Consider the following 26,000-nt stretch of genomic DNA (forward strand, 5'->3'; position numbering starts at 1 on the left):
GATGTAAACACACTGTAAGAGCTACGGTGCACACAAATAAAACAACACAATTAGAAATTAACAAAAACTTTTTACCTTTTTCCTTTTAAACCTTATTTATATATCAATGAATTGCCTATATGAATTGCCTTTACCTTAATTTATTACCTTATCATTGACAATCTCTCCCTTGAGTGCAATCACTGTATATACTGTATATATTTATGACCTTTTAACCTTATATAATTTTCTATACCATAAAATAAACCGTAACATGAAATAAACCTTTCAATTAGCATTAAGAACAATACTAATAATACTTATAGGCCCATTGTCAATGAAACATTATTATTTACCAAGGCGACAGCACCCTCTGGTGTACAAAAAATGAAAAGAAAAAAAAAAAAGACAAAATGGGTGACGGCGCTTGAGGTGTTTATTCACGGCCGACGTGCAGCCAAAGCATTGAAGAGACAGGACAGAAGAGTGTACCCTCCTTTGTTTCTTTGAAATAAGTCAATGTTTTGGACACTCTGGTGCGCTATTTTTGGCTTTGTGCTGCTTTCCCAGCTTGCATACAGAGCATCCGACATTCTGAACTTACACGCATATATTTTTTTAACCCTTCATTAACCATCGACGGGATGTTGTGCTCGTCGACGGATTGACGTCATCGATGACGTCGACTATGTCAACTAGTCGGGACAGCTCTAGTTTCAACTAGGGCTGTCAAATTTATCGCGTTAACGGGCGGTAATTAATTTTTTAGTTAAAATTTAGTTAAAAAGTTAAAATATTTGACGCATTTAATGCATGCGCGTCACGACCCGCTTATGCATTGCCTCAAACAGATTACAATGACACTGTTTTTTTGCTCATTGAGAGAGCTAAGAGGCAGAGATATGCAAACGGACACAGGCGTTCATTGGACCGTGACATCTATTGGCATAAGCTTTGGCAACTCTTTAAAAAAAAAACATAACTTTTGTGGTGACCGACGTGAGAAAGGATGACAGGAGAAAATCTTTTTCTTAACACGCATTATTGAACACAATGCAGAACATATACCATTTGCAGCCACCACTGACAGTCATGGTTGCCCAACTTCCCATCATGTATTTGGGCGGAACAGTTAAGTCGCTACAGTATAATTTAGTGAAAATACAACAAAAATAATATTCCTATCCCTCAAAAAAATAATGTTCACAAAAAGAAAAGCGCTCAATGCAAAGAGAACTGGCATTCCCAATCAAAATACCTATGCAAAATACACATAAAACTTACTCAGACTTTGCTTTGGCTAGATCTCTGATTAATTTAAAACTCGCCATTGACACCTTGTGGTGTATTTCAGTCACTACCTTACGAAGTTAAAGACACTGTGGAAGAACGGCAGGGAGCCCATCTGACGTCCCGCTTGGCGATGTCAACAATGGCGAGCTATTAGTTTATTTTTTGATTGAAAATTTTACCAATTTTATTAAAACGAAAACATTAAGAGGGGTTTTAATATAAAATTACTATAACTTGTACTCACATTTACCCTTTAAGAACTGCAAGTTTAACAGAAAGAATGTTAATAATGTTAATGCCATCTTGTGGATTTACTGTTATAATAAACAAATACAGTACTTATGTACAGTATGTTGAATGTATACAGTTGTGGTCAAAAATTTACATACATTTGTGAAGAACATAATGTCATGGCTCTCTTGAGTTTCCAGTTATTTCTACAACTCTGATTTTTCTCTGATAGAGTGATTGGAACATAGACTTCTTTGTCACAAAAAACATTCATGAAGTTTGGTTCTTTTATGACTTTATTATGGGTGAACAGAAAAAAGTGATCAAATCTGCTGGGTCAAAAATATACATACAGCAGTGCTACTATTTGGTAACATGTCCCTTGGCCATTTTCACTTCAATTAGCCGCTTTTGGTAGCCATCCAAAAGCTTCTGGCAAGCTTCTGGTTGAATGTTTGACCACTCCTCTTGACAGAATTGGTGCAGTTCAGTTAAATTTGATGGCTTTCTGACATGGACTTGTTTTTTCAGCATTGTCCACAAGTTCTCAATGGGGTTTAAGTCAGGACTTTGGGAAGGCCATTCGAAAACCTTAATTCTAGCCTGATTTAGCCATTCCATTACCACTTTTGATGTGTGTTTGGGGTCATTGTCCTGTTGGATCACCCAGCTGCGCCCAAGACCCAATCTTCGGGCTGATGTCTTTAGGTTATCTTGAAGAATTTGAAGGTAATCCTCCTTCTTCATTATCCCATTTACTCTCTGTAAAGCACCAGTTCCATTGGCAGCAAAACAGCCCCACAGCATAATACTACCACCACCATGCTTGACGGTAGGCATGGTGTACTTGGGGTTAAAGGCCTCACCTTTTCTCCTCCAAACATATTGCTGGGCATTGTGGCCAAACAGCTCGATTTTTGTTTCGTCTGACCACAGAACTTTCCGCCAGAAGGTCTTACCTTTGTCCATATGATCAGCAGCAAACTTCAGTCGAGCCTTAAGGTGCCGCTTTTGGAGCAAGGGCTTCCTTCTTGCACGGCAGCCTCTCAGTCCATGGAGATGCAAAACACGCTTGACTGTGGACACTTGCCACGTTTAACTGGAGCCAAATATTCCAATTACAATCGGAATATTTGTTCAAACCGAATAAATGTGTTCCATATAAACACCTCATTCAGAATGAACAGGCCCAAACCGAATGGAATTTCATTCCGATTCACAGGGGTGGAATATTCATTTTCCCAAACCGATTAGAAGTAAAATTATATCATGTAAACAGGGAAGCAGAATGATGTCTGGTTGCGTTCTTTCTGCGCATGCTCCGTACTGACGTGGTGACGTCACTCGGTGACGTAAGTAACGTCACTTGCAACATGGCTTCCAAGCACACGCACAGCGCACCCACACAACTTTTTAAATGAACGGCGTATCATTCTGAAGTTTTGTTTCCACTCGAAAAGTTAAAACAGCAGCTGATCTGACGATCGAGCTCCATGTTTTGCAACGTGACGCTTTGTTTTGATTAATCTGCCCATGTCAGACGGCAGTTGTCAAACGTCCTTTCGGAATAAAGGCAGTCACATGTAAACGCTGGATCGGAATAGATGAAGTGACATGTAAACAGCTGATGTGAAATTTCCATTCGGAATGATTTGAATCGGTATGAATAAAAGTCAGCATGTAAACGTGGCTACTGACACCTGTGTTCCAGCAGCTTCTAATTCTTGGCAGATCTGCTTTTTGGTGATTCTCGGACGAATCTTCACCCTACTGACCAATTTTCTCTCAGCAGCAGGTGATAGCTTGCGTTTTCTTCCTGATCGTGGCAGTGACAAAACAGTGCCATGCACTTTATACTTACAAACAATTGTTTGCACTGTTGCTCTTGGGACCTGCAGCTGCTTTGAAATGGCTCCAAGTGACTTTCCTGACTTGTTCAAGTCAATGATTGTTTAAGTCAATAATCACTCACAAAAAATTGCTAATTCGTGTTGCTGTATGTATATTTTTGACCCAGCAGATTTGATCACTTTTTCTGTTAACCCATAATAAAGTCATAAAGGAAGCAAACTTCATGAATGTTTTTTGTGACAAAGAAGTGTCTGTTCCAATCACTCTGTCGGAGAAAAATCAGACTTGTAGAAATAACTGGAAACTCAAGAGAACCATGACATTATGTTCTTCACAAGTGTATGTAAACTTTTGACCACAACTGTATATCCATCTTGTGTCTTATCTTTCCATTCCATCAATAATTGACAGAAAAATATGGCATATTTTAGAGATGGTATGAATTGCGATTAATTACGATTAATTAATTTTTAAGCTGTGATTAACTCGATTAAAAAAATTTAATCATTTGACAGCCATTGTTGTAGCCCAAGTAACACACCTGAGAATTGGAATAATGAGGGATGAAATGTTTTTTATTAATTGTGGCATCCAGACAATATGCATCTGAAACTGCATTCTGCCATTGTCGAACTAGGCTTGCAATAAAAAGGTAACTCACAATTAGGTATGATAATCTGACGGCATGATAACCTTAAGCCAAAATATCAGTTTCACGATATCACGGTATTGCAATTACAGCTCTAAATTGTGATACTTTGAGATATCTGGGTTTAAAAAAGAAATCAATTGAACAGGATTTTTACTTATCACCAAAACATATTGGCAAATTGGAGCATAAGTATAATAAGTCAAATAAAAAATATACAGGGTGACCCAAAAAAAAGTTTACACTCAGTTGACTGCTTGTTTAAAAGCCATTGAAACATATCTAAATAGGTTGTCATGCTTAAGTGATTCATTAAGGTCACTCAATGCAGCTGGTAATCTCTCGTCTCTACAATTCCTGTGCTTCTGCTGAAAATGAAGAAAACTTTAGCTGTACCTGAATTGCTGCGTGCCGGTTTGACACCTACTCAGATTGCAGCAAATCTGAGAATATCCAGATGTGCAGTCTACAAAGTTAAAAAGAAGCTGAAAGATACTGGAACAGCCTCACGAAAACCTGGGTCTGGAAGTGCCGATCTGTGCGGACCAAAAAATTGATTGACAAGGTGATATGTGGCCACCCCAGAGTCCAGATCTCAATCCCCTGGATTATAGCATATGGGCAACTGTGGAGGACAGTGCCTGTAAGAAGCCACAAACTTCTGTGGCAGCCTTTGAGAGGTCCATTGTTAGATCTTGGGAAAAGATGACAGCATCCTACATAAAGAAGACCTGTCAAGCGTTCCGCAGGCGCCTGGAGGCTGTTGTGACACTTAAGGGAGGACACATTGAAAAATAGAGTGTACTGTACATGTTCTTTACAATAATGTATAATTTGTGATTAAATTTTAATTTTAAGATGAATAAACATGGCATTTAAGTTGTATTATGGCAGTGTAAACTTTTTTTGGGGTCACCCTGTATATACAGTGAGTGCTGGCCAAAAGTATTGGCACCTCTGCAGTTCTGTCAGATAATGCTCAATTTCTCCCAGAAAATGATTGCAGTTGCAAATGCTTTGGGAGTAATATCTTTATTTATTTTGCTTGCAATGAAAAAACACAAAAGAGAATGAAAAAAAAAAATGTAATCATTATCATTTTACACAAAACTCCAAAAATGGGCCGGACCAAACTCAGAAACAACCGGTGGGGGAGGGTTGAACCTTGCAGCTGCAAGCGAGGGATTTCTTCATGCATTTTTGGAACATAAAAAATAGCGAATACCTTCAGGACGGTGCGGGACTGTATGACCGAATTTTTTTGCGGTTTTGAAACCTTGACGTTTTCATACCATGGTATACCTTGAAGCCATTAATAGGCACATTTCTACACACAGTTGCACTGGATTTCCTTAGATGAAATGAGGGCTTCCATTACTTTTACTATCAGGGAGAGCCAGCTCATATCAGAATGCAGAAGTTTGTAATATGCTTCATTTTAGCCAGCCTCACCCAAAGGCGTCCGACAACTGAAATAATTGGGGGGGAAAAAGCTATAGTTTAACAGTTCTGTTTGTTTGCTTGTTTTCAGCAATTATAATCAAACATAGTATCAAGGGTATATTTGTAATATCTCAGAATTTACTCTTGAAAGTCGCAAAACAAAATCAATCGTCATGTTAATGTCTTTATTTTTAACATACTGAACTCAACTGTTATTGTTCTCTTTGTTCTCTTTATTCCTTCCTTTCTTCACATTATTTTCTCATTTTCGCTGATGGAAGCTAAGCGAAGCCAGTCCATCAGCAACTGTGTTCACCTATGCGAGGCTTTGCCCACTGCTAAAAGCGTTCCTACGCTGCTCCACACTGTGAGCTCTTTTTTGCCTGGTATCGCTTCTGGTAACTCTGCTTGCTCTCACAGACTCTCAGGTAAAGTCTATTCAGAGAGCTGAATTTACAATATGTGTGTGTTTGTGGCTTCCACCCTTCCTATATCATCCACTCATTGTTTCATCATAAGCTGTATTCTGTAACATTACCTAGTCCAAAGGTTTTTGAGTGTTTCCACAGACTCTGCTGTGGAGAGAAACTTGAACTTTGTCTGCATTACCACTGCATGCGTGCATGTTTCAAGTTTGTTCATTTTGCTTACATGTCAGGATTTGTACACAGATTGATGGATCATGTCAGTAATGCATCTTTTTCTATTGTCTTCTCCTCTATTGACCAGATGTAGAAGAGAGTCAGCTGTCAGAATGTGGGGAAGAGTTAGGAGGCGGAGATAGCCCACTCGCACGTAGTAGCAGCACCTCAGACATTACGCAGCAACTCTCCGAGACATTACAAGGTACAAACATACAGTGGTTTGTGCTAATTTTTATTTACTTAATTTTCCGCACTATAAGGTGCATCTGCGTTTAAGGCGCACCTTCAATGAATGGCCTATTTTAAAACTGTTTCATATGTAGGGCGCACCGCTTTATAAGGTCGCAGTAGTAGTAGTACCCGTGGTTGGATTGTATTATGCACCCACTAGATAGAGCTGCACTCGTCATGCTTGACCATGGTTAACCAATATTGATTCGTATATTGGGCGCATTGGATTTTAAGGCGCACTGTTGGCTTTCGAGAAAATTTTGAGAAAAGGCTCTTAGTTGTGCCTTATAGTGCGAAAAATACGGTATTTAATTATTGCATAAGTGGTACTCAAAGATTTCGAATCATTGTTCAGAAAAGCAACCCAAGTTTCATGGTCAGCTACAGTGTAGGTTTTTAGTATCCATGGTATTTACTTTACAACTGTGCTAAAATTCATCTTATAAAGAAAAGTGTGAAAACACATAAAAGTGTGAAAACACAGAATTGTCTAGGTGGCCCTAAATCTTACAATGGTATTGTACATCTATGCGTATGTTAGTCACTTTGTTGGATAGAGACAAACTCAAACACTGGTAGATACATTATGAGCATATCTTTAGTCCTACATGGCTGCTTTTTATAATTTCTCTTCATCTTCTCTATTTATCTTGCATCCCGCCCTCCAGACCAGAAGAGAGAGCACTCACCTGCTTCTTGTGGTTCTGATAGTGGGACATCTGACAGAAGAGAAGGCAGTGAACCACCAGTTGTGAGAAACCTATTTGTATTGTAATATTTTCTCATCGGTATAGAAACTGACTGACAATGACGATATGTTTTTTCCATATTTTGTTGTGCCCTTAGATTCTGATCCGCCGAAGCAGCAGTCCAGCTGAGACTGAAAATAATGTTGAGGGGTACCATTACTATGCAAGGGCCAAACTCCGAGAAAAAAGTAAAGATAATGCCTCTAATTATGTCCTCATTCGATATACTGTTTTAAAGGTTCTATATGGAGTTGCTTTTTTACTCATGACTGTCACCTCCGGCCTAAAGCGTAACTGCAGCCTCTGTGTTAAGCTTGTCGAGATAAACTGTAATTAGGAAAAAGGGATTTTTTTCGGGGGGCAGTCTCGGTTAAAATTTCAGGACTCTGTGTACTTACCAGTGACGTGCGGTCAGGGGAGGCAGGTGAGGCAGAGCCTCACCTGTCATCATGACAAAAAAATAATTATAGCATCAAATTTATATTAATATTTGTCCATTGCTCTTTATGTATAACTCATTTCAAACATTTTTTATAGTCAAAATCGCTGAATTTGCCAATTTCCTGTTCAAATAAAGAAATGAAACGAGAGGTGCGGCAGCAACGAGTAAAGCCTCACCTCTGATTGCGCAATCCATAACAAACTGGGTTGATACATGGAATTGGAGCGTGCTGGTTGCCGTACATCTGCATGTCGCCATTATAATGTTTCCAGATACGTTTATTTGACCTGATTTTCCACAGTCTGGCTAATGTCTTTAACCCTTAAAGTTTAATGTTTGTTAGCGATATATTTAGTTTTGCTGATGGGAAATGAAACCACAGTGAAAAGGCACAGCTTGCGGCAGATAGTACTCTGCCGCACTGAGTCTGAAAGGGGGCGTACGTGAAACTGGACTTTCCGTCAAGAGTGGACGCGATTAACACCACACCGGAGCTAAAAGGTTTGCTTCAAACTGCGGGACAGAAGATAACTCACGCTTTTCAAACGGACTGGTACACCCGAAAAGACTGGCTATGTGGCTGTCCTTCGAAAAATCGCCTTTGCTGCTTTCCCTGCCTTTTCTTCTCAACTTGTGCCAATGTCTGGACTAACACGAGATATTGTGACATTAAAAAACTACCACGAAGCCTCAGCAAACACGAGAGCTCGACCATTCACATTCAAAGCCTGATTGCTTTAAAAACTTTTGGAAGCTCAAGGATCGATTTGGCTTTGACGAACAGCGGAAGCTCAACGGTAGCATCTAGAATTCTAAGGTAAAGAGTTTGAAAGACCTCATTAATGCAACCTGCATCCTAGCTAAACAGGAGTTAACATTTCGTGGTAACAATGAGCGTGTAAGCTCTTCTAAACGTGGCATATATGTAGAACGATTACATGGTTTTGCTGAGAAAGATGGAAGGTTAGCTTTACAGAGCATTTGGACACATCCACTGTGTGTTCTGGCTTGTCAAATAGAACACAGCGATCTAATTGAAGCAATCCTCTCCATTGAGGCGGAGAGATTTTTTTTTTAAAGTAAAGGAAAATAAGGAGGACTTTTACAAAAAGGGCGTAGGTTTGCATAGGGACAGTAGGGACATAACACTACCAACTTTTCAGGATGCTAACATTGTCTCCACCAACTTTTAAGCAACCTTACCTTTTTTGCATGATATAATGTTCAGTTATACAGAGAATTTAGATTTTTCAATAGTTCCATATGTTGTAAGGATAGAATTGACCCTACCATTATTAAGTGAATTATTTTCATTATGTTTATGTTTGCTAATAAAAACCAGACCTTTATTCAGGAAGTTTTCAAAATGTTTCTTTAGTATTTTTTGAAAACAAAGGTTTGAATCGAACAGTGTATCATCTGAACCAATGCACGTAAAAGTTATTATCAGTAGATAAGGATTTATTTTGCATTGATCATTTTGCCTATTAATTAATTAAGTTCTTATACATGAGAAATGTGGCCCTTTGCCCCCTTCATCCAATCTGTTTGGTCTTATTAATGTCCCGTCCCCAGCAAAAAGTGTACCTATAGGCAGGTTATGCTGTTATATCGTCCCTACGAATGTTGAGACCAAACCTATGCCCTTCCAAAATAACACCGGTTTTTGTGGTGAAGGACAGGCGCAAGACCACAAACAGTTTTAATTTCAATTTTATAAAAAAAAGAAAAAAAAAAAGAGCTTAGACTAAGAAAAATACAATAGAATATTTAAAAACTAAAATTTGGCCTTAAATAAAATATTATTTGTTTTTCTTTTCACACATTTTGTTTAGCATTCTGTAATAAATTGATTAAAGTATCAGAATTAAAAGTTTTAAAAACAACTGAATATTTCACCAAAGGTCATAATTGAATTCTGTGGTTTTGTACACCACTCTTTACTCTCATTTATGTTGCATGAATTATAGAATTGCAACGGCCAACACATTGAGTGTGTAGAGCAAATGCATGTTATTTTCTTACTTTTACGTATTGATAATATGTACCGTGTGTGCGTGTTTTGTGAAGAATGCTGATGAGATATGAAATAACCAGTTGCCAATTGAATAAGCTACCCTTTTTGGTTTATATATTTGGAAATCTGACACTAAAGGAGTCAGTGCCTCACCAACCATGAACCTCACCGCACGTCACTGGTACTTACAGTATCAAGGCATTGGTGGAGAATGCATGAAGTGGAAAAATATTTTACATTAATACTATGAATTCCATATAGTGCCTTTAATAATTGCCTTAATTACAAAATGATTTTGTTACATCTATTGAACACCAATTATATGCCTTTCCTTCCCAGGTGAAAGTATTAGCAGTGAGACTTCAAATGGCTACCTCAATGAAACTGAGGTCACCTGGCAGGCGTTTGACGAGGAGGCTGACAGTCAGTCCACCCAATCAGCCCACATGGATGTGACCGCTGATCCACAGAGCCAAGGGAGTCTGCTGCTCAGTCAACATGAGGCTCTTGCAGGTTACTAATCCCATACAAGCTCACTCTGACATTTTTTTCATGATCTAATTGAGGAAGACTCATTATGAAGCATGATAAAGTACAACAGGTAGTTTTGTTCTAAATTGCTTTGTAAGAACTTTGATACTTTGAATCAATAACAAAATAATGAAGGTCAGTGTGCTGTTCAGGCAAACTCCGTCGTGACCCTTACACATGGACAGTACACGCTACTGTATTGAGATTTTTGTTTGTGATCATCATGAGTTTTTTGTCTTTTTCATTCTGCTCCCTTCCCCAAATCCAATTTTATCCCTGTCCTTTGTTTATAGGTCCCAACTGTGCTCTATCTCCCCACTCTTCACCCCCACCCCAATACCACCACCACTACCACTATCCTCAGAACCCCCCAGTCTCCCCAGCCCTCGTGGTGCACACTGAGTGCCCGCAGGATTGCCCCCTGGACGACAACATTCATCAGTCTGTCTTACATATGCCACACCACTTGGGTACTACTTCATAGCTGCTATTCATTACTGAGTCCTCACACTCCTGAATTTTTAGTCTCAGTCTTGTCTTCCCATCTTTACATATCTGTATCCTCATTCACATTTTATGTTCCTTGATGGGTTTGAACTAATTATCTTTCTTTAATTTAATAGTAAATATTCTGCATAACCTATGGCAATTTTAACTGATGTTCTACTACACTATAACAAATTTCTGTTTCTCAGTCATCCTCACCCTATGTCACTGCTCTGTTGCCCACCAAGCGGCGCTGTTGTCCTACAAAGCCTGAAGAACTCATTCGCCTTTTGCATGTTTCACATTTGTGTTTTTTACAACTAGTGCTTCAGTGGACAAGGATTTAATCAACTGGTGACAGTATAAAAATCTATGAAATACAAAGTTGTAGAAACATTGTTTGATGAATTGCTTTTCTGAATGTCATTTAACACTTATTGATTAAATCCTTTATCTCATGAAAAACATTTGGACTCACTGTGTGTCAGTCACAGGGACAAATCTGGTATCTGTCATATAAAATTAGTTATCTAATCCAAATCCTGCTTTATTTCTCCTTTTTGACTATGCAGACAGCAGTGAGTGTCTGACTGATGATGTCAGTATAATTGCGGGTGGGACCCTTACAGGATGGCATGCTGATTCAGCTTTTGTCCTATGGAGGAGGATTTTGGGTATCCTTGGAGATGTTAACAATATCAGATGCCCCAAAATCCATGCCAAAGTGTTTTCTTATCTCTACGATCTCTGGCAAAAACTTGCTAAGGTGAAGTGGGAAAGCAATAAAAATGTTATATACAGTAAATAACTTAATCACTCACTATTTCTTCCAGAAACTGAACTTTTTGTTGTGTTTCTTTTTCCTTATAAATTTGTGCGCACAGATCCGAGATAACCTTGCGATCAGCGTGGACAACCAATCTTCCCCACCTCAGCCTGCTTTCATTCCTCCCCTCCGTATGCTTGCCTCCTGGCTATTCAGGGTAACAACACCATGTAACGTCTGACTACAGAAGCCAATGTCACTAATTCTTTTCACACATTCTGTGAAAAGAGTGCACCAGAAAATGTTCAGTGGTAATTTTGAATTTGCAGAACAAATTCACCAACATCTTATTTGAGTGCTTTCACACCCAATAATTGATCAAAAGTTCTAGAAAAATTGTTAGTGCTGTATCTTTCGGACTATAGGTCGCACCGGAGTATAAGTCGCACCAGCCCAAAAATGCGCAATGAGGGGGAAAAAAGCAAAGAAGTCGTACCAGAGTATGAGTCGCATTTTGGGGATAAATTTGCTTGATTAAATCCAACACGTTGAACAGATATGTCATCTTGAAAGGCAATTTAAAATAAAAATACAATAGAGAGCAACATGCTGAATAAATGTACAGTATGATAATGTTACATGATGCATGAACAACGGAATGCTAACGTGGCCGGTATGTTAATGTAACATAGCTATTAAGAGTTATTCAGATAACTATAGAATAAAGAACATGCTAACAAGTTTACCATACCATAACTGTAACTCCAAAACACCAAAATAACAGGTGAAATTAATAATAATGTAGTAATAAGTCGTTCCAGAGTATAAGTCGCATCCCCAGCCAAACTATGATTACCGACGATGACGATTTATTGCCCGGAAAATACGGTAGTTGCTTGAGTAATGCATTATGATGAACCATAAACTTTCTGTGAGTCAATTGACAGATAACACACAACTGTGGATTATGGTCTAGTCACATTATCTCTATGTGAAGCATACAAGGAACAATACTAGTGGTCGTCACATTTTTTGTAAAGGCACATGTGACATTGGATTGCAATAGTTTGGGCAACCAGCTTTAAGTTGTTAAATATAAAATCAGCTATGTAAACAGCAAAAACTATTTGGCTTATTCATGTTTTTAAAAATATAATTTCCCAATATTCCACACAGGCCACGATGCTACCAGCAGAATACAAAGCAGGAAAACTTCACGCCTATAAGCTTATCTGTGAAATGATGACCAGACATCAGGATGTGCTTCCCAGCACTGACTTCCTTGTTCACCTCTACCACACGTTGCACACTGGCTTCAATAGCAATGATCAGGTATGACCAGCAGGTAGCACCACCGTAACATCATTTAATTAAAATGAATGTTCACTATCAAACTTCAAAGGATCAATTTCTATTTTTTTTATTTTATTTTTTTTTATTATTTTTTTTTTTTTTGAGAAATATGGTTTGTATATGCTAAAAACAAAAAGTGTGAAATAACACTTAAACATGTAAAATGATATTTTATTAGAAATATATTTTAACCTGATTTAAGTCCCTCCTGTGTATCAGCCTCAGCCAAACTATGAAAACACATTTACTTATACTGAAGAAAAATGAAAATACTTTATGCATGTATGTGCATATACTGTTTGTCTGTACCACCAATTGTCTTTGCCATTGTGGGGTGTTATTTTTTATTTATTTATTTATTTATTTTTTTTGCTGTGTGTTATGGGTTATTATCCTGTTGCAAGACACATGACCTGCGATAGTCACGGAGCTTTCTGACACCAGGCAAGAATTTTTTCTCTAGTGTACATTGATAGTGTTGAAATTTCATTGTAGTCTGCACAGATTTAAGACTACTTGTGCTAGATGCAAACAAAATACCCCTAAAACATAGCCAATTTTCCTCCACGTTTTATAGTCGGTACAGTATACATTAGAGGTGTGCAAAATTTCCGATTCTTAGATTATTCGCGATTCGGCCGTGGAAGATTCGAGAACGATTCACAAACATCCAAATTCCGATTATTGAAATATGCCAAGTAAAGCGGAAGTACAATACACTCAGCGCGCCGCGCGGTCAATGAGCAACGGAGCGAGAGTAGCTAAACATCATGCTTCTCATTACCCGGCCCCTCGGGTAATGCCAATGCTCAACTCACGGCTCTAGCTCAACTCATGCCACGAGATAAAAAAAACACAACAACATACCTGAAGCTGCTACAAAAGTACGTCATCCACATAATGTTACGGTAGATATCATTTATATAAGACTAGATGCACTACGGTAGCGGTAGCGTTTGCAGCACATCTACAAAAAGCTAGATGCAGACGTAGTAAACGGCCGCCATCTTAAAGCAGTACACTTCTCTGCAAGGCTGTTGTAGCGAACCTTCCAAGCAAACCTAATTAACTTTTTATCTAAAATACTCCTAAATCGGTAAAATATTGACTTGAATCTATCTTTAAAATAGTTTTAAAACTTTCACATGTCGAAAGTTGACAAAAGGGAAATTATGGATTAACGGGAGCAATTTTAACAACTTTAACGGTTGATTCACAACATTAAATTAATTGAATGTAGTTTAAAGCTGCTGATACAGAATGGGGACTGGAGTTTTTTATTTACTGTTATTTTTGTATATTTGTTTACTGCTATATGTTAACTTGATACTGAAATAGTAGTTTGGTTTAGCCTGAGAGTATTTTTGAACAATTTTGGAACAAATGTACAAAATATTTAAAAAAAAAAAAAAAGGGGGGGGGGGTGTATCAATAATCGTTTTAGAATTGAATCGGACCATCTGAATCGTAATCGTAATCGAATCGTTAGGTGCCCAAAGATTCCCAGCTCTAGTATACATTACAGTGACCACTGTGGGCATTACAACGGTGTACCGAAAATACGTTGTCTTTTTTTCATGATTAACCGAATTCAAAGATTTAAGACTCTTTCTGTTCATGTAGAAGGACTTTTTCTCTCAAATAATGGTTATTAATTTGTCTCAATTGGGGTCACTTTGCAGTTCTGCTTTATATCACCTGTCTACGACATCAAGATGCTGTCTAAACACTATGATTTTTGCACAGGTTTGCCTTAGCCTGGCCACTCTAAAAATTTTCTGTAAAGGGAGGCAGGGAAATCATTCAGTGTCTGATATCACCATTAGTTTTAAGCAATGCAGCACATCTCAGTCACAAAGGTTGTTGGCTGACCTCTCAAATGTTGATTCACTTCTCTTCAAAAGCTTTGCGAAGATGAGGAATTGGTATGCCTTTCACCCTGATTCACAGCGTACTTCATACACTGTATGTGGTTATTATGCTGTCCATTCAAGAACTGGTATGTTTTTAGCTTCTTTGAATTGTGTGCAGATCCTTACAACATATGTAGAGATGTGCATTATAGAGGTAGATAAACTTTGTCGTTCTGGTATGCACAAGTGAATACTGAATACAAAATTTTGTTGCATTTGACCAACACAATGTTGAGAATAAAGTAAACTAAAGTAATAAAAGTAAAATAAAATAATGAGTAAATTAATAAAATTTGAATAAAACAGATGGGAATTGGAGTACTGTACAACAATGCAATAGGAATGTGCAAAACGAGCAAGCCAGGAAAAGGTTCACAACATGACACAATATTACAATATGCAAGTTTTAATGCTGAAGAGAAGTGCAAATAATACGCAATGTGCATTGTGCAAACCAGGTAGACATGTTATGTGGAGGGGTTTGCAATTTAACAGTCAAATGGCCATGGTGAGAAAACTTTATGAACCTGGTGGTCCCACACCACACGCTGCAGAACCTCTTACGAGAGGCCAGCAGGTTAAACAGTCCGCGATGTGGATAAGAGGGGTCCCTAATGATGTTTGTGGCTTGGGATAAGCAGCGCTTCTGTCCAATATCCTGAATGAAGGGGAAATAATTCCAAATTATTTTCTCTGCTGTCCTATCACACTCCTCACACTGCTCCATTTGGAGGCGCTGCAGCCCCCACTCCACATAGAGTTGCCGTTTGTCAGGATGCTTTCTATGGCGCGTCTGTAAAATGTGCTGATGATGGGTGGGGGCAGGTGGGCTCTCCTGCCGCTGCTGTGTCCTCTTCAACAGAGACACTCTGTACACAGACCAGGTGAGTTCATCCATGATGTGCACCCCCAAGAACTCGGTGCTGCTGACCACCTCCATGGCCTTGTTGTTGATGAGAAGAGGGGCGTGGTTGGGCTGACTCATGATGCAATTTGAGGTGACAGTTGTGGATGAATGGCATGACAATGCGCCTTAGGAATTTGTTACTGTATCTCTGTACACTTATCAATGTCCATTATCCATAAAATACACCTGCCCATACTCTTAGTCCTGAATTGTTTTTTGAACATTTGCACATAAATTGATAATCCCAACAAATTATGGCAGCAGCTTTCGAGGAAGATGTGATATGTGGTCATGGGTCTGCGGGCATGTGCCGGTATGAGATTCTGACGGTATGATAACCTTAAACCAAAAAAATCAAGATTTCACAGTATCACGATATTGCAATTACAGCTCTAAAATACAGTGGGGCTAATAAGTATTTAGTCAACCACTAATTGTGCAAATTCTCCCACTTGAAAATATTAGAGAGGCCTGTAATTGTCAACATGGGTAAACCTCAAACATGAGAGACAGAATGTGGAAAAAAAACAGGAAATCACATTGTATGATTTTTAAAGAATTTATTTGCAAATCATCGTGGAAAATAAGTATTTGGTCTATACCAAAAGTTAATCTCAATACTTTGTTATTTACCCTTTGTTGGCAATAACGGAGGCCAAACGTTTTCTGTAACTCTTCACAAGCTTTTCACACACGGTTTCTGGTATTTTGGCCCATTACCCCATGCAGATCTCCTCTAGAGCAGTGATTTGGGGGCTGTCGTTGGGCAACAAAGCTAATACCATAGGGATGGTATGATGGAAATTTTTGCGGTTTTGAAACCTTGATGTTTTCATACCACGGTATACCTTGAAACCAGTAATCGGCACATGCCTAGTAATGGGTTGGTGTGTGGTGAGGCCAGATGAATGTTTTGCCAAATTCCCCCAAAACAACTTTTGTGACTTTGAAAACAGTTCTTGGTATTTGTGCGTGGTTCTTTCTAAATGCCACATTTGAGTTCGTGGCATACTTCAAGAGCTCCACTGCTTGTTGGTGGTTGTTGTTTGTTTATTGGTTTTTCTTTGTATCCATGTTGATCTTTTTGTGTGTGTGTGTGTGTGGGGGGGGGGTCATTTTTTTTAGCTGTTTTTAGCCTCTTGGTTGTGACATTAATTGAAGGAGAGTACTGGACTTTCATGTTTGCACTTTCAGCAGCATCCTCTTTTGATTATGGACAGCCTTAAACTGACCTGTGCAATAACCATGCTTTCCAATCAGCAGCTTGATATGCCAAACTTAGGAAGTGAATTGATTATTTTGGCTCGCCGGCAGATTATTAACCAATGTTTGATAGATTTTTTTGGCCTAAACCTTCATGAGTTCAGGTAATAAAAAATGGGCAGAAAAACACTATAAATGCAATTGTAATTTTCTTCAGTTTAGCATGAAAATGGTGTATGTGTTCCAGTTTTTTTTTCCCCATTCAGCATCATTTTCTGACCTCACACATTACCACAGACACAATGACATGCTTGCAGAGTGTGACCAATTAAATCTGCAAAGTGGGACAGTTTGTTCATTCCATTTCAGCTCCTGTTGAAGTAATACCTAGGTTTCTTTGTACCATTTGTCCATAGTGTACTAGTATATTGAGAAGAATTAGTGAGGATAGAGGATCAGGTCAAAAAATTCCTATTTTAAAAAATGTAATAATGATGAACTAATTATCGTGGAAATAATTTGTTGAGAGCCTTGAGCCCAAAATATACAAATTGTGTTTTAATTTGGCACAAAAATATGGAAGGAATAAAAAAAGAGTGTTGAGATTGTACAAACAACACGTTTAAATTAATCAAAGGTAGCAATAAATATAAAAAGGGTTTTGGGGGTTTTTTTTGTCTAAAATTAGGAATTTAGCCTTGAAGAAAGCAACATAAAATTTGAGCTATCATTATGGGTCAGATTAACAGTGGGGGATCTCACCAGCTGTGGCTCCAAAAATGTGTCCAAATCAATCAATTTACTCTTTTGGCAGATTCATAGAAAATATTTTATACAGGTTAGACAAATCATCCTACTCAATTGGAATTTTTAAGTGTGCTTTTTATCAATTTTAAAGTTGAGAAATTTCAAGGTGACAGTTTTGACCTTCACTTTTTCTGCATGCTGCCCAAGAATGAAATGGTTTAGACATCTATGCAGAACAGTATAGGCAGTTTGCACGTCGTTTCTTTTGATGTCAATTCAAATAATTGCTTGCCAACCAAATTCATTGAAGAATTCTACTCTGTTTTGGCATCTTCCGGTCTTCTTTTAGTCACACCCTTCATCATATTTAAATCTGGCTCTGATCCACATCTTCCAGACGATGCAGGGTGGAGATGAATGAAGTCCCCCCCCAGTACCCCTGCCCCAAAACAAAGACGGGATAAAAGTGTGGATAGGGGGTATTTTGGATACAAGTATGTGTGTGCATTTGTAGTTGCCCTTCTGGCTGGGTTTCTATTGCACCTTGGCTGTGCGACAAGCTTATTAGAATGTTTTCAATATCGTTCAATAATGTTTTGAGCCCCTGCCGCGCATTCGTGATTAATTAAGGATTGACGTCTGTCGCGCTCCGTTAGACTGACAAGTCGGCCTGAGGCCCAGAGTGGGCTGGCCTTGTGTTCTTGCATGTGCGTGCGTGTGGGTGTGTGCGTACACGTGCGAGTCTGTGTTTTAAATCTGTGAAGGAGCGGGAGGACAGCCAGGGGATCGTAGTGTAGAGTGGAGCAATGAGGGGGGCACACTGAAGAACAAGGCAACATTCTCTCGCTTTTGTTACAGCTCTGTATAATGCGTCGGGGAGCCAGAGCCATGCTGGCCACTGAGGCATGCTCAAATTGGCCAGAGAAAAGAGTCCTCACGCTACACAATAGAGGACAGACGCACGCCTGCTTAACATAAGAAAGTGGCTCTTACTAAACCCCTCCTTCCCTCTCTCCTTTATGCCACCCTATCCAACCCAAAAAGAGGAAAAAGCATATATTTCGATGTGTATATAGATAGTGTATACCATTTGAATCTGCTTCATGCATTTATTCTAGATGGCTTTTAAATGGTAGTCCTGAAATTTCTCAATATGATTTATGCTGTTGTATGTTTAGATAATTCAACATATCAATTATAATAGGTCCTCAAATTTTTGTTAAAAAAAAAAAAAAAAATTGCCATAATGACATGATCTGCTGTAAAACACTCATAGATAATTGGAGGGAATCCCAATGTGAATTGTCACTATTAAATTCAGATAAGATTGGAGCAAAATGTCAGTTCCCTTAGATGGATTGTCCCCTCAACTGACAATAGGGACAAGGTCAGGGCTATTGTCCTTATAGTCTGTCCCACTCTGCTCTCATAAAGACATAACATGCCATGACAGCGGTAATCCATCCAAAAGGTCAATTTCTGGTCTGGAACAAATTAAGTAAAAATTAGTGTATCCCTGCTTGGTCCTAGAACAAACATATTTTTGATAATTGAAGCGATTTTTTAAGTCAAGAGAGTTGAACCTTTTTTTCACCAACTTTTATAGTGGAAAACCCATTAATTTACTATCATTAATTGATTTAATTTTATTGAAATCCGTAAAGATCCGTGTAGTAAGAATGGAGAAAAATAACTTTATTTTACTAGGTGATATAATGACAAAGTGCAGCCTCTCAACCCAAAAGCAAGCAGGTGGACACGGTCTGCTCTGTTTGAAATAGGGTCAAATGAAAAGGTCTGAGGTGGCTCCATTCAGCGATACATTAATGCTTCTTTTGTTGATGCTGAGAGTCTGGGACTATTCCTTCTGCCAACATAAAGCCACGCATGCAGCCCTCAATTCCCATCTCTATACCTCTACACACCAGAAAACACTTTGCATTCTCTGTTTGTGTTTTCCTCTAAAATGATCATTTCAGGCAATCAAGCAACAGTTTGCTGCTCACTAATTACCTCTGACTGCACTGCACATTATGTTTCAGAGGTCAATTACCTACAAAATGAGGGTAAAATGGCCCCTCAAGCTCTCCCCACCAATTTTCTGCCGGCAATGTGTCCTGTTGGATCCACTTCCTGCATATTACCTTTGTGTGCTTATTCTTTTCTTTTCGGTTCAGCTGTACTCTGTTTGCCGAAGCTCTGGGTTATGGATGAAAATAGAAAGGTGGTACGTTTTACCAAGAGAGTGGGGGGAAAATTGTATGTTTTTATGTTTGCTGAGGTGCCCTGTGGGTTCAGATAGAAACAGCCTGATGTTTGAACTGTAGGATTTGCACAGGTTTATAACCAAGAGAACAGGTGTTTTCAACCTGGACCTTGCCTTTGTACACACATGCATGCATGAGTGTATGTAAGATAAGAGAGAACGAAAGAACACAGTACATACTTATACGTAGTGTCTCTGTTTTTCTGCATCGACCACTATCACTGTTGTATTCCAAGACACAAAAATAATCAGTCTCCCCCCGGGATCCTACTGGGTTAGCCACACTACGCTCAGTGACGTTCCGAAGGATGCAACAAATATGTTTGTATTGTAGTGAATATGAGGCAGTCCACATGATCCGCTCAGCTCTGATCCGGATCCGCCTGAGTCAAAATACGGACGAGGTCTATTTTCTGGTCCGTCAACCTGGAGCCGGATCAAGCCGTGCCGTTTAACACTCACCAAACAGGAAATAGAACGGCAGCAATATCTGGACTTTCATAATTTATACGGTTTATAAAATTATTATGCATCTAATTTTGACAATATTTCATTGATTTATTGATGATATTTGATATTGTCATAGATTTTAAAATGGCTAAATTGAAATGGCATTCTTCCTAAAACTATTGTAGCATCACAAGGAAGTGCTGCAATGATGTGTCAGCGCTACCTTCCTATTGGTTTGTTTAATACAGCACCGTGATACTCCAATTGGTGTGTTATTGACATCACGAGTGTGGAGAAAAATAAACAATAAAAAGTGAGCTGCCAAATCTTACAAGTGCTACACTGGTGTCAAAAGTGGGATGTAAGATGGCAACCACGATTGAGGAGACACCGGGTGGTTGTCCTTCACCAATACCAGCTCACCCTCTATCAATCCGGAACATCTCCATCGATAGAAGCCAGGCTGGAAGCATAGACTTTATAATTATGTTATAATATGAAGTCTATGCTGGAGGAACAAACTGAGGACCCTCGGATGCCTCCAACGCCGGCATGAAGAGAGCATGCTCACCACCAACGCAGACTTCCTTGCCATTTGTGGTATGACACTGGTCGGCAACGCGTGTGTCAGCGCGACCCTCCTATTGGTGCGTTTGATCCGGCAACGCGATGATCGCATTGATGGGTTACTGGTAGGACCTGAGTGAGCGCGTAGAAAAATAAACAGTAAAAAGTGAGCTACACTTTCATGCAGATTTACTGAAGCTGTGGTACCTCGACATACGATCGCTTCGACACACGATCTTTTCGACATCCGACGTAAAATTTGACAGGCCATTTGTTTCTACATCCGACAACATGTTCGAAATATGATGACACAACAGCGCCGCATGTCTTTAGCAAACAGTTTGTGGGCTTTCTTGTGTTCTGTCTTCAGAAAAGCTTCCTCCTGGGGTGACAGCCATGCACACCAATTTGATTTAGAGTGCGGCGTCGAGGCTGAGCACTAACAGGCTGACCCCCCCACCTCTTCAATCTCTGTAGCAATGCTGACAGCACTCCTGCGACAATCGTTCAAGGAAAGCATTTGGATGTGACTCCCCGCACGTGCGCTCAGCTTCTGGACGACCAGCCCGAGGCCTGTTCTGAGTGGACCCTGCTCTTTTAAAACGCTGGATGATCTTAGCCACTGTGCTGCAGCTCTGTTTAAGGGTGTTGGCAATCTTCTTGTAGCCTTGGTCATCTCCATGTAGCGCAACAATAGGTCTTTTAAGATCCTCAGAGAGTTCTTTGCTATGTGGTCCTGTTGGAACTTTCAGTGATCAGTATGAGACCGTGTGAGAGCTGCACTGCAAATTTGAACACACCTGCTCCCAATGCACACCTGTACCAAGTAACACTAACGAGTCACATGACATTTTGGAGGGAAAATGACAAGCAGTACTCCATTTGGACATTTAGGGATGTAGTTTCTAAGGGGTGTACTCACTTTTGTTGCCAGGGATTTAGATATTAATGGCTATATTTTGAGGGGAAAATCAATTAACTCTCTTATATCAGCTGCACACAGACTACCTTTCATTGTGTCAAATTGTCATTTTGTCGGTGTTGTCCCATGAAAAGATATACTTAAATATCTACAGAAATGCGAGGAGTGTACTCACTTTTGTGATACACTGTATATCGGAGCTGAGCACAGCAGATGCTGACAAAGTGGGATTCCGGGGTTATACCGCTTGATCATATATTGTTGTTCTTTCGTTCTCGTTCCAGCTGCATGTTACACTGCTCAGTCTTGAGTAGTTAACCTAATTAGCATATGCCAATGTTCAATGAATGCCCTCTGAGTGCCAACCACGCAACAAAATAGTGCCACGTCTACACCTTTATTTTGTTTTTAAAATGCTTATCCGACATGGTGGGAAAAACGCTTCACCCCCGCCATGTCGCTCAAATTGTGACTCGTGCAAATTATTCCTTAGTCCTGGTCCAGCCAAGAGACTGTTTCCAAGCAAAATGCACAAAGCTTTTTTTAATTGCATCAATGCTAACTTGTTTCTTTGTTCTCAAGCATGTTCTCATTACCTACATTAAGTTGTTGTCGGCATCTGCTGCTGATATCATATTGAAACTTTCTGATTTGATTCCAACACCAGGATACTTTGAACACCATTCTCCGTTCCTGCTCTCCAAGATTCTTCTTCCTCGGTTTGCCAGGCTTTACAATGTTGGTTGGAGATTTCATCACTGCTGCTGCCCGCGTCCTCAGTTGTGACTCTTCAGAGGTATGCCCAAGCGTTAACATCCTTTCATATTCTTAAAGTGGAGCTGTACAATTAAATTATAGTACTGACAAAAAACTCACTCTTTTCTTCGTGAAATTCTGTTATGTCAACACTTTCAAATTTGGTCATGCTGGTAAGTGGCATGCAATCTTCGCACATTGCCGCTAGACCAGTACTTCTCAAATAGTGGGGCGGGCCCCCCTAAGGTAGTTCAGAGCATTGCCAGGGGTGGCGCATGTGTCCTAGGGGAACATACTTTTTTGCCATACTTGAATAATGTATCATTTTCAAAGTGTGCGCAGTATTTTTGAACAAAACAAAAGCACACAGCAAAGAGCACTAGAGACATGATGAACTAAGAGGAGGAAATATGACTAAGCATATGTAGCGTTTGGCTTTGACTTTTAATACAGTGGGAGACGAGAAAAGACCAGTCTCTGTCTAAAAATGTTTGCAACAGACAGCAGGAAGCCACATCAAATAAGATGTCACTTATAAACATTAGACCCCACTCACATTGATAAGCCACTTGATTTTTTTTCAGCCAAGACGTGCCGAATATTGCCAACAATCGTCCCGCTTTGTTTCGCAGTGTTACATCAGTAAACCAACGAGCACTGTTAGCATCATATAAGGTGGCATACCAAGTTGCTCAGTGCAAAATAGCAAAAATAAAAACTGTCCCACTGTCCAGTGACACCGTTGTTTTTGTTCGATTATTTTTTGTTTTTACGGTTAAATGGTTATTTGAATGTATTATTATTTATTGATTGATTTTAGTAACATTTATTTTACAGTATTAAATGGTCAAAAATGTACCGTGAATGTGTTTTTACAGATTAAATGTGACTTTTTTTTGTTTTTTTGTTTTTTTTAATTCAGGCAAAGTGATGCTCTTTGTCTTTTCTATACTTTATTGTAAGTTGTAAGTATTGTTTCTTTAATATTAAAAAGGACACAATATTATGCAGAGGTATACTTATATTAATAATTTATAAGCAATTGATACAATTTACAGTGGCGGCAGAGAGTTGTGTGTGGGGGGGCGCGAAACGTTTACGTCTTCCTGGGGGGGCGTAACAGAAAATAATTGAGAAGCACTGCGCTAGACCCTTTCACACTAGGCAGCCGCTAAGTGAGAAAAGGTCTTTACAGTCTTTTTCATAGGTGTTTAATTTAATAAGTCCTTCTGAGTAAATGTGATTAATATCTTTTCTTTCTGCGCCAGGCTCCCAGGATAGAGGCACAAACAATTCTCGGTTCATTAGTGTGTTTCCCAAACCTTTACGTCCACATTCCTGTCCTGCGAAGTGTAGCAGGCTCTGATGACATTCATGTTGGAAATGAAGATATTAAGGTGAGTCACTCTGAGGGTACTGTAAATCCTCAAGGGGAAATTATTTTCAGTATTTTTGTTACTATATAGGCTTTCAGACCATGTGTGACTTCAATCCCAGGATGCATATTGTAGCCTATGGAGTCTTTGTGAGCGGAAGGACTAGACTATAATCTGATAATGTGTGTCTTTGCACTTTAGGATTATCTTGCCAATATCCTGCTTGAGGCTGCAACAAAGGAACATTGTGAAGGGGCCAGGTATGTTATTTCAAAGATAAAATAATGTGTTTTAATTTGATACGGTACCGTGTAATGCACACAAATGTGAAATTAAAAATAGTATCTTTCACTTGTATACTTTATATTTTTTTCCATTCCAGGTGTATTGCTGTGTGCAGTCTGGGCCTGTGGGTGTGTGAGGAACTCATGCAAACACATATCCATGAGCAGGTCAAAGATGCCATCAACGTCTTGGGAGTAACCCTTAAGGTCAGTGGTAAATAGATGCAAGTGTCGAAAAAGCAGAGCTGCAGTTCTGATACGCTATTAGTAGTTAAAGGAGTCATATGCAACCCCGGTAATAGTAATACACTTCGGCGCATCAGCATTGCCACCGCGTCAACACAGTGAAATGTGGCTGTCAAAGTCAAGCAGCGAGTGCACACCAGTTGCAGAGCGGCTGCGTTTCAAAGGCGTTCTAAAAGTGGTTAAACGCCTCGTACCCGAAACGAACTGCAGAGTTTATTATTTGTCGTAAGATGCAAACCCCCTGCCATTGCCGTTGTATTCTTATCTTTATATACCCGCTACTCTCAAGCCCCTTTCAGACTTACAGTATATCCCGGTAAATTCCCATGCAAGGTGGTACAGGATTTATCCGCATCATTGCTTTCACACATGGACAGATATCACGGTACTAACGTGGGTTGGACACTTTCACAGACTTGTCCTGTGTTGCAGACTCGGCGCTCTCTGTGCGGGGAGGGCGTCTGGCGCGATTTTATAACCCGGACATCATTTTTGGTCGGCAACAAAATAAACCACACATTTCCAATGATGGACGATGGACTCTCTTCCTCGGCTCTGCGATCCAGTAGCAATTTAATTTTGTTATGTTTTCAGTTTAAATTTGCTATTTCCAGTTTGCCATGTTGATAATTGCGATGATTGTTTACCGCTTTGCGTCTGACTGGAAAGAAAGAGATGACCCGCCATGTTATTTATGTCATCAGCCATTGCGCTGTGACATGGGAATTTAATACCTGCTTCCACACATACCGCTTCCCAGGACCAGTGTTGTCACACATTATGAAAAAGTAATTTAATTACTGATTACGCCTCAAAAAAGTAATCTAGTGACTTTACTAATTACTTCATCATCAAAGTAACTACCGTAAGTTACTTTAAAAGTACTATATTAGTTATTTTTTACCAATTTTTCCTCCCTTTCCTGCCTCAACATACGAATGACAGCAGAAAAATTTAATCGCATGTAACTGACTTTCCAATGATTGAATTAAAAAGGAAAGATCAGAATTTTTCACATAAGGCTTAATGTTCGGGTTAACAGGGGTTTAATTAGTCGATGGAGTTGATTTCAAACACCATTGACTCGCGCTAGCTTGGCCACGCCAGAGCCCTAAAACTAACAAATAACTGACAAACTGCATGGAGTTTGTTGAAATCAACTCCACCGACTAATTAAACCACACTAACTTGAAGGCGTACTCGACTAATGTAAAAAATTCTGAATTTACGGTTAGTGTTTGCGGGTAAGGGTTAACAGCATATCAGTGACAATACAAAACAATGCAAATTGACTGCACAATAATCAACAACACACAAATAAATTGCACAGAGCAATAAACACAAAGGCCGGCGCGGATGCGCACGCACAACCCGGAAGTACGCCATACACGCACGCGTTCAATTTGGCGACAAAACGTGGCGGTAGCACTTTACACTGAATCGGACTTACAACACAACCCAAAGATGCTAAACAAACACGTCACCTCACGGCATACATGTGCACCACGAATATGATGTAAAAAAAAAATGGTCGTCGATGTCGCGAGGACGAGCGGGAGCGACGACTACTCGCCGTTGCAACGGCATAGCCATGAAACGACCCCGTATGTACTGGCTCCAACCTATTGCTGGAACCCTCCAGAATGAAGGAAAAATACTTGCGTTCATTCATGGATGCACACACATCAACATTCCCTC

At 39.5% G+C, this 26,000-nt stretch overlaps 1 protein-coding gene across 6 annotated transcripts in view; it reads left to right on the forward strand.

Moving 5' to 3' along the window:
• The window catches only part of ralgapa2 (Ral GTPase activating protein catalytic subunit alpha 2), a 182,579-nt gene that overhangs the window by 70,136 nt on the left and 86,443 nt on the right, over positions 1-26,000 (forward strand). For 4 of the 6 annotated variants that reach the window (XM_057858642.1, XM_057858645.1, XM_057858647.1 and 1 more), the window contains exons 17-29: positions 5,728-5,874; positions 6,176-6,292; positions 6,990-7,072; positions 7,168-7,258; positions 9,869-10,042; positions 10,354-10,530; positions 11,119-11,312; positions 11,431-11,529; positions 12,489-12,644; positions 22,308-22,436; positions 23,665-23,793; positions 23,974-24,032; positions 24,155-24,263. In XM_057858642.1, the coding sequence (XP_057714625.1) occupies positions 5,728-5,874; positions 6,176-6,292; positions 6,990-7,072; positions 7,168-7,258; positions 9,869-10,042; positions 10,354-10,530; positions 11,119-11,312; positions 11,431-11,529; positions 12,489-12,644; positions 22,308-22,436; positions 23,665-23,793; positions 23,974-24,032; positions 24,155-24,263 (1,664 nt within the window). The remainder of the gene's footprint in view (positions 1-5,727; positions 5,875-6,175; positions 6,293-6,989; positions 7,073-7,167; positions 7,259-9,868; positions 10,043-10,353; positions 10,531-11,118; positions 11,313-11,430; positions 11,530-12,488; positions 12,645-22,307; positions 22,437-23,664; positions 23,794-23,973; positions 24,033-24,154; positions 24,264-26,000) is intronic. The other 2 variants (XM_057858646.1, XM_057858644.1) reach the window with 2 other exon arrangements.

This window comes from Corythoichthys intestinalis, chromosome 15 (assembly GCF_030265065.1).
Source record: "Corythoichthys intestinalis isolate RoL2023-P3 chromosome 15, ASM3026506v1, whole genome shotgun sequence".
Classification (NCBI taxonomy): Eukaryota; Metazoa; Chordata; class Actinopteri; order Syngnathiformes; family Syngnathidae; genus Corythoichthys; species Corythoichthys intestinalis.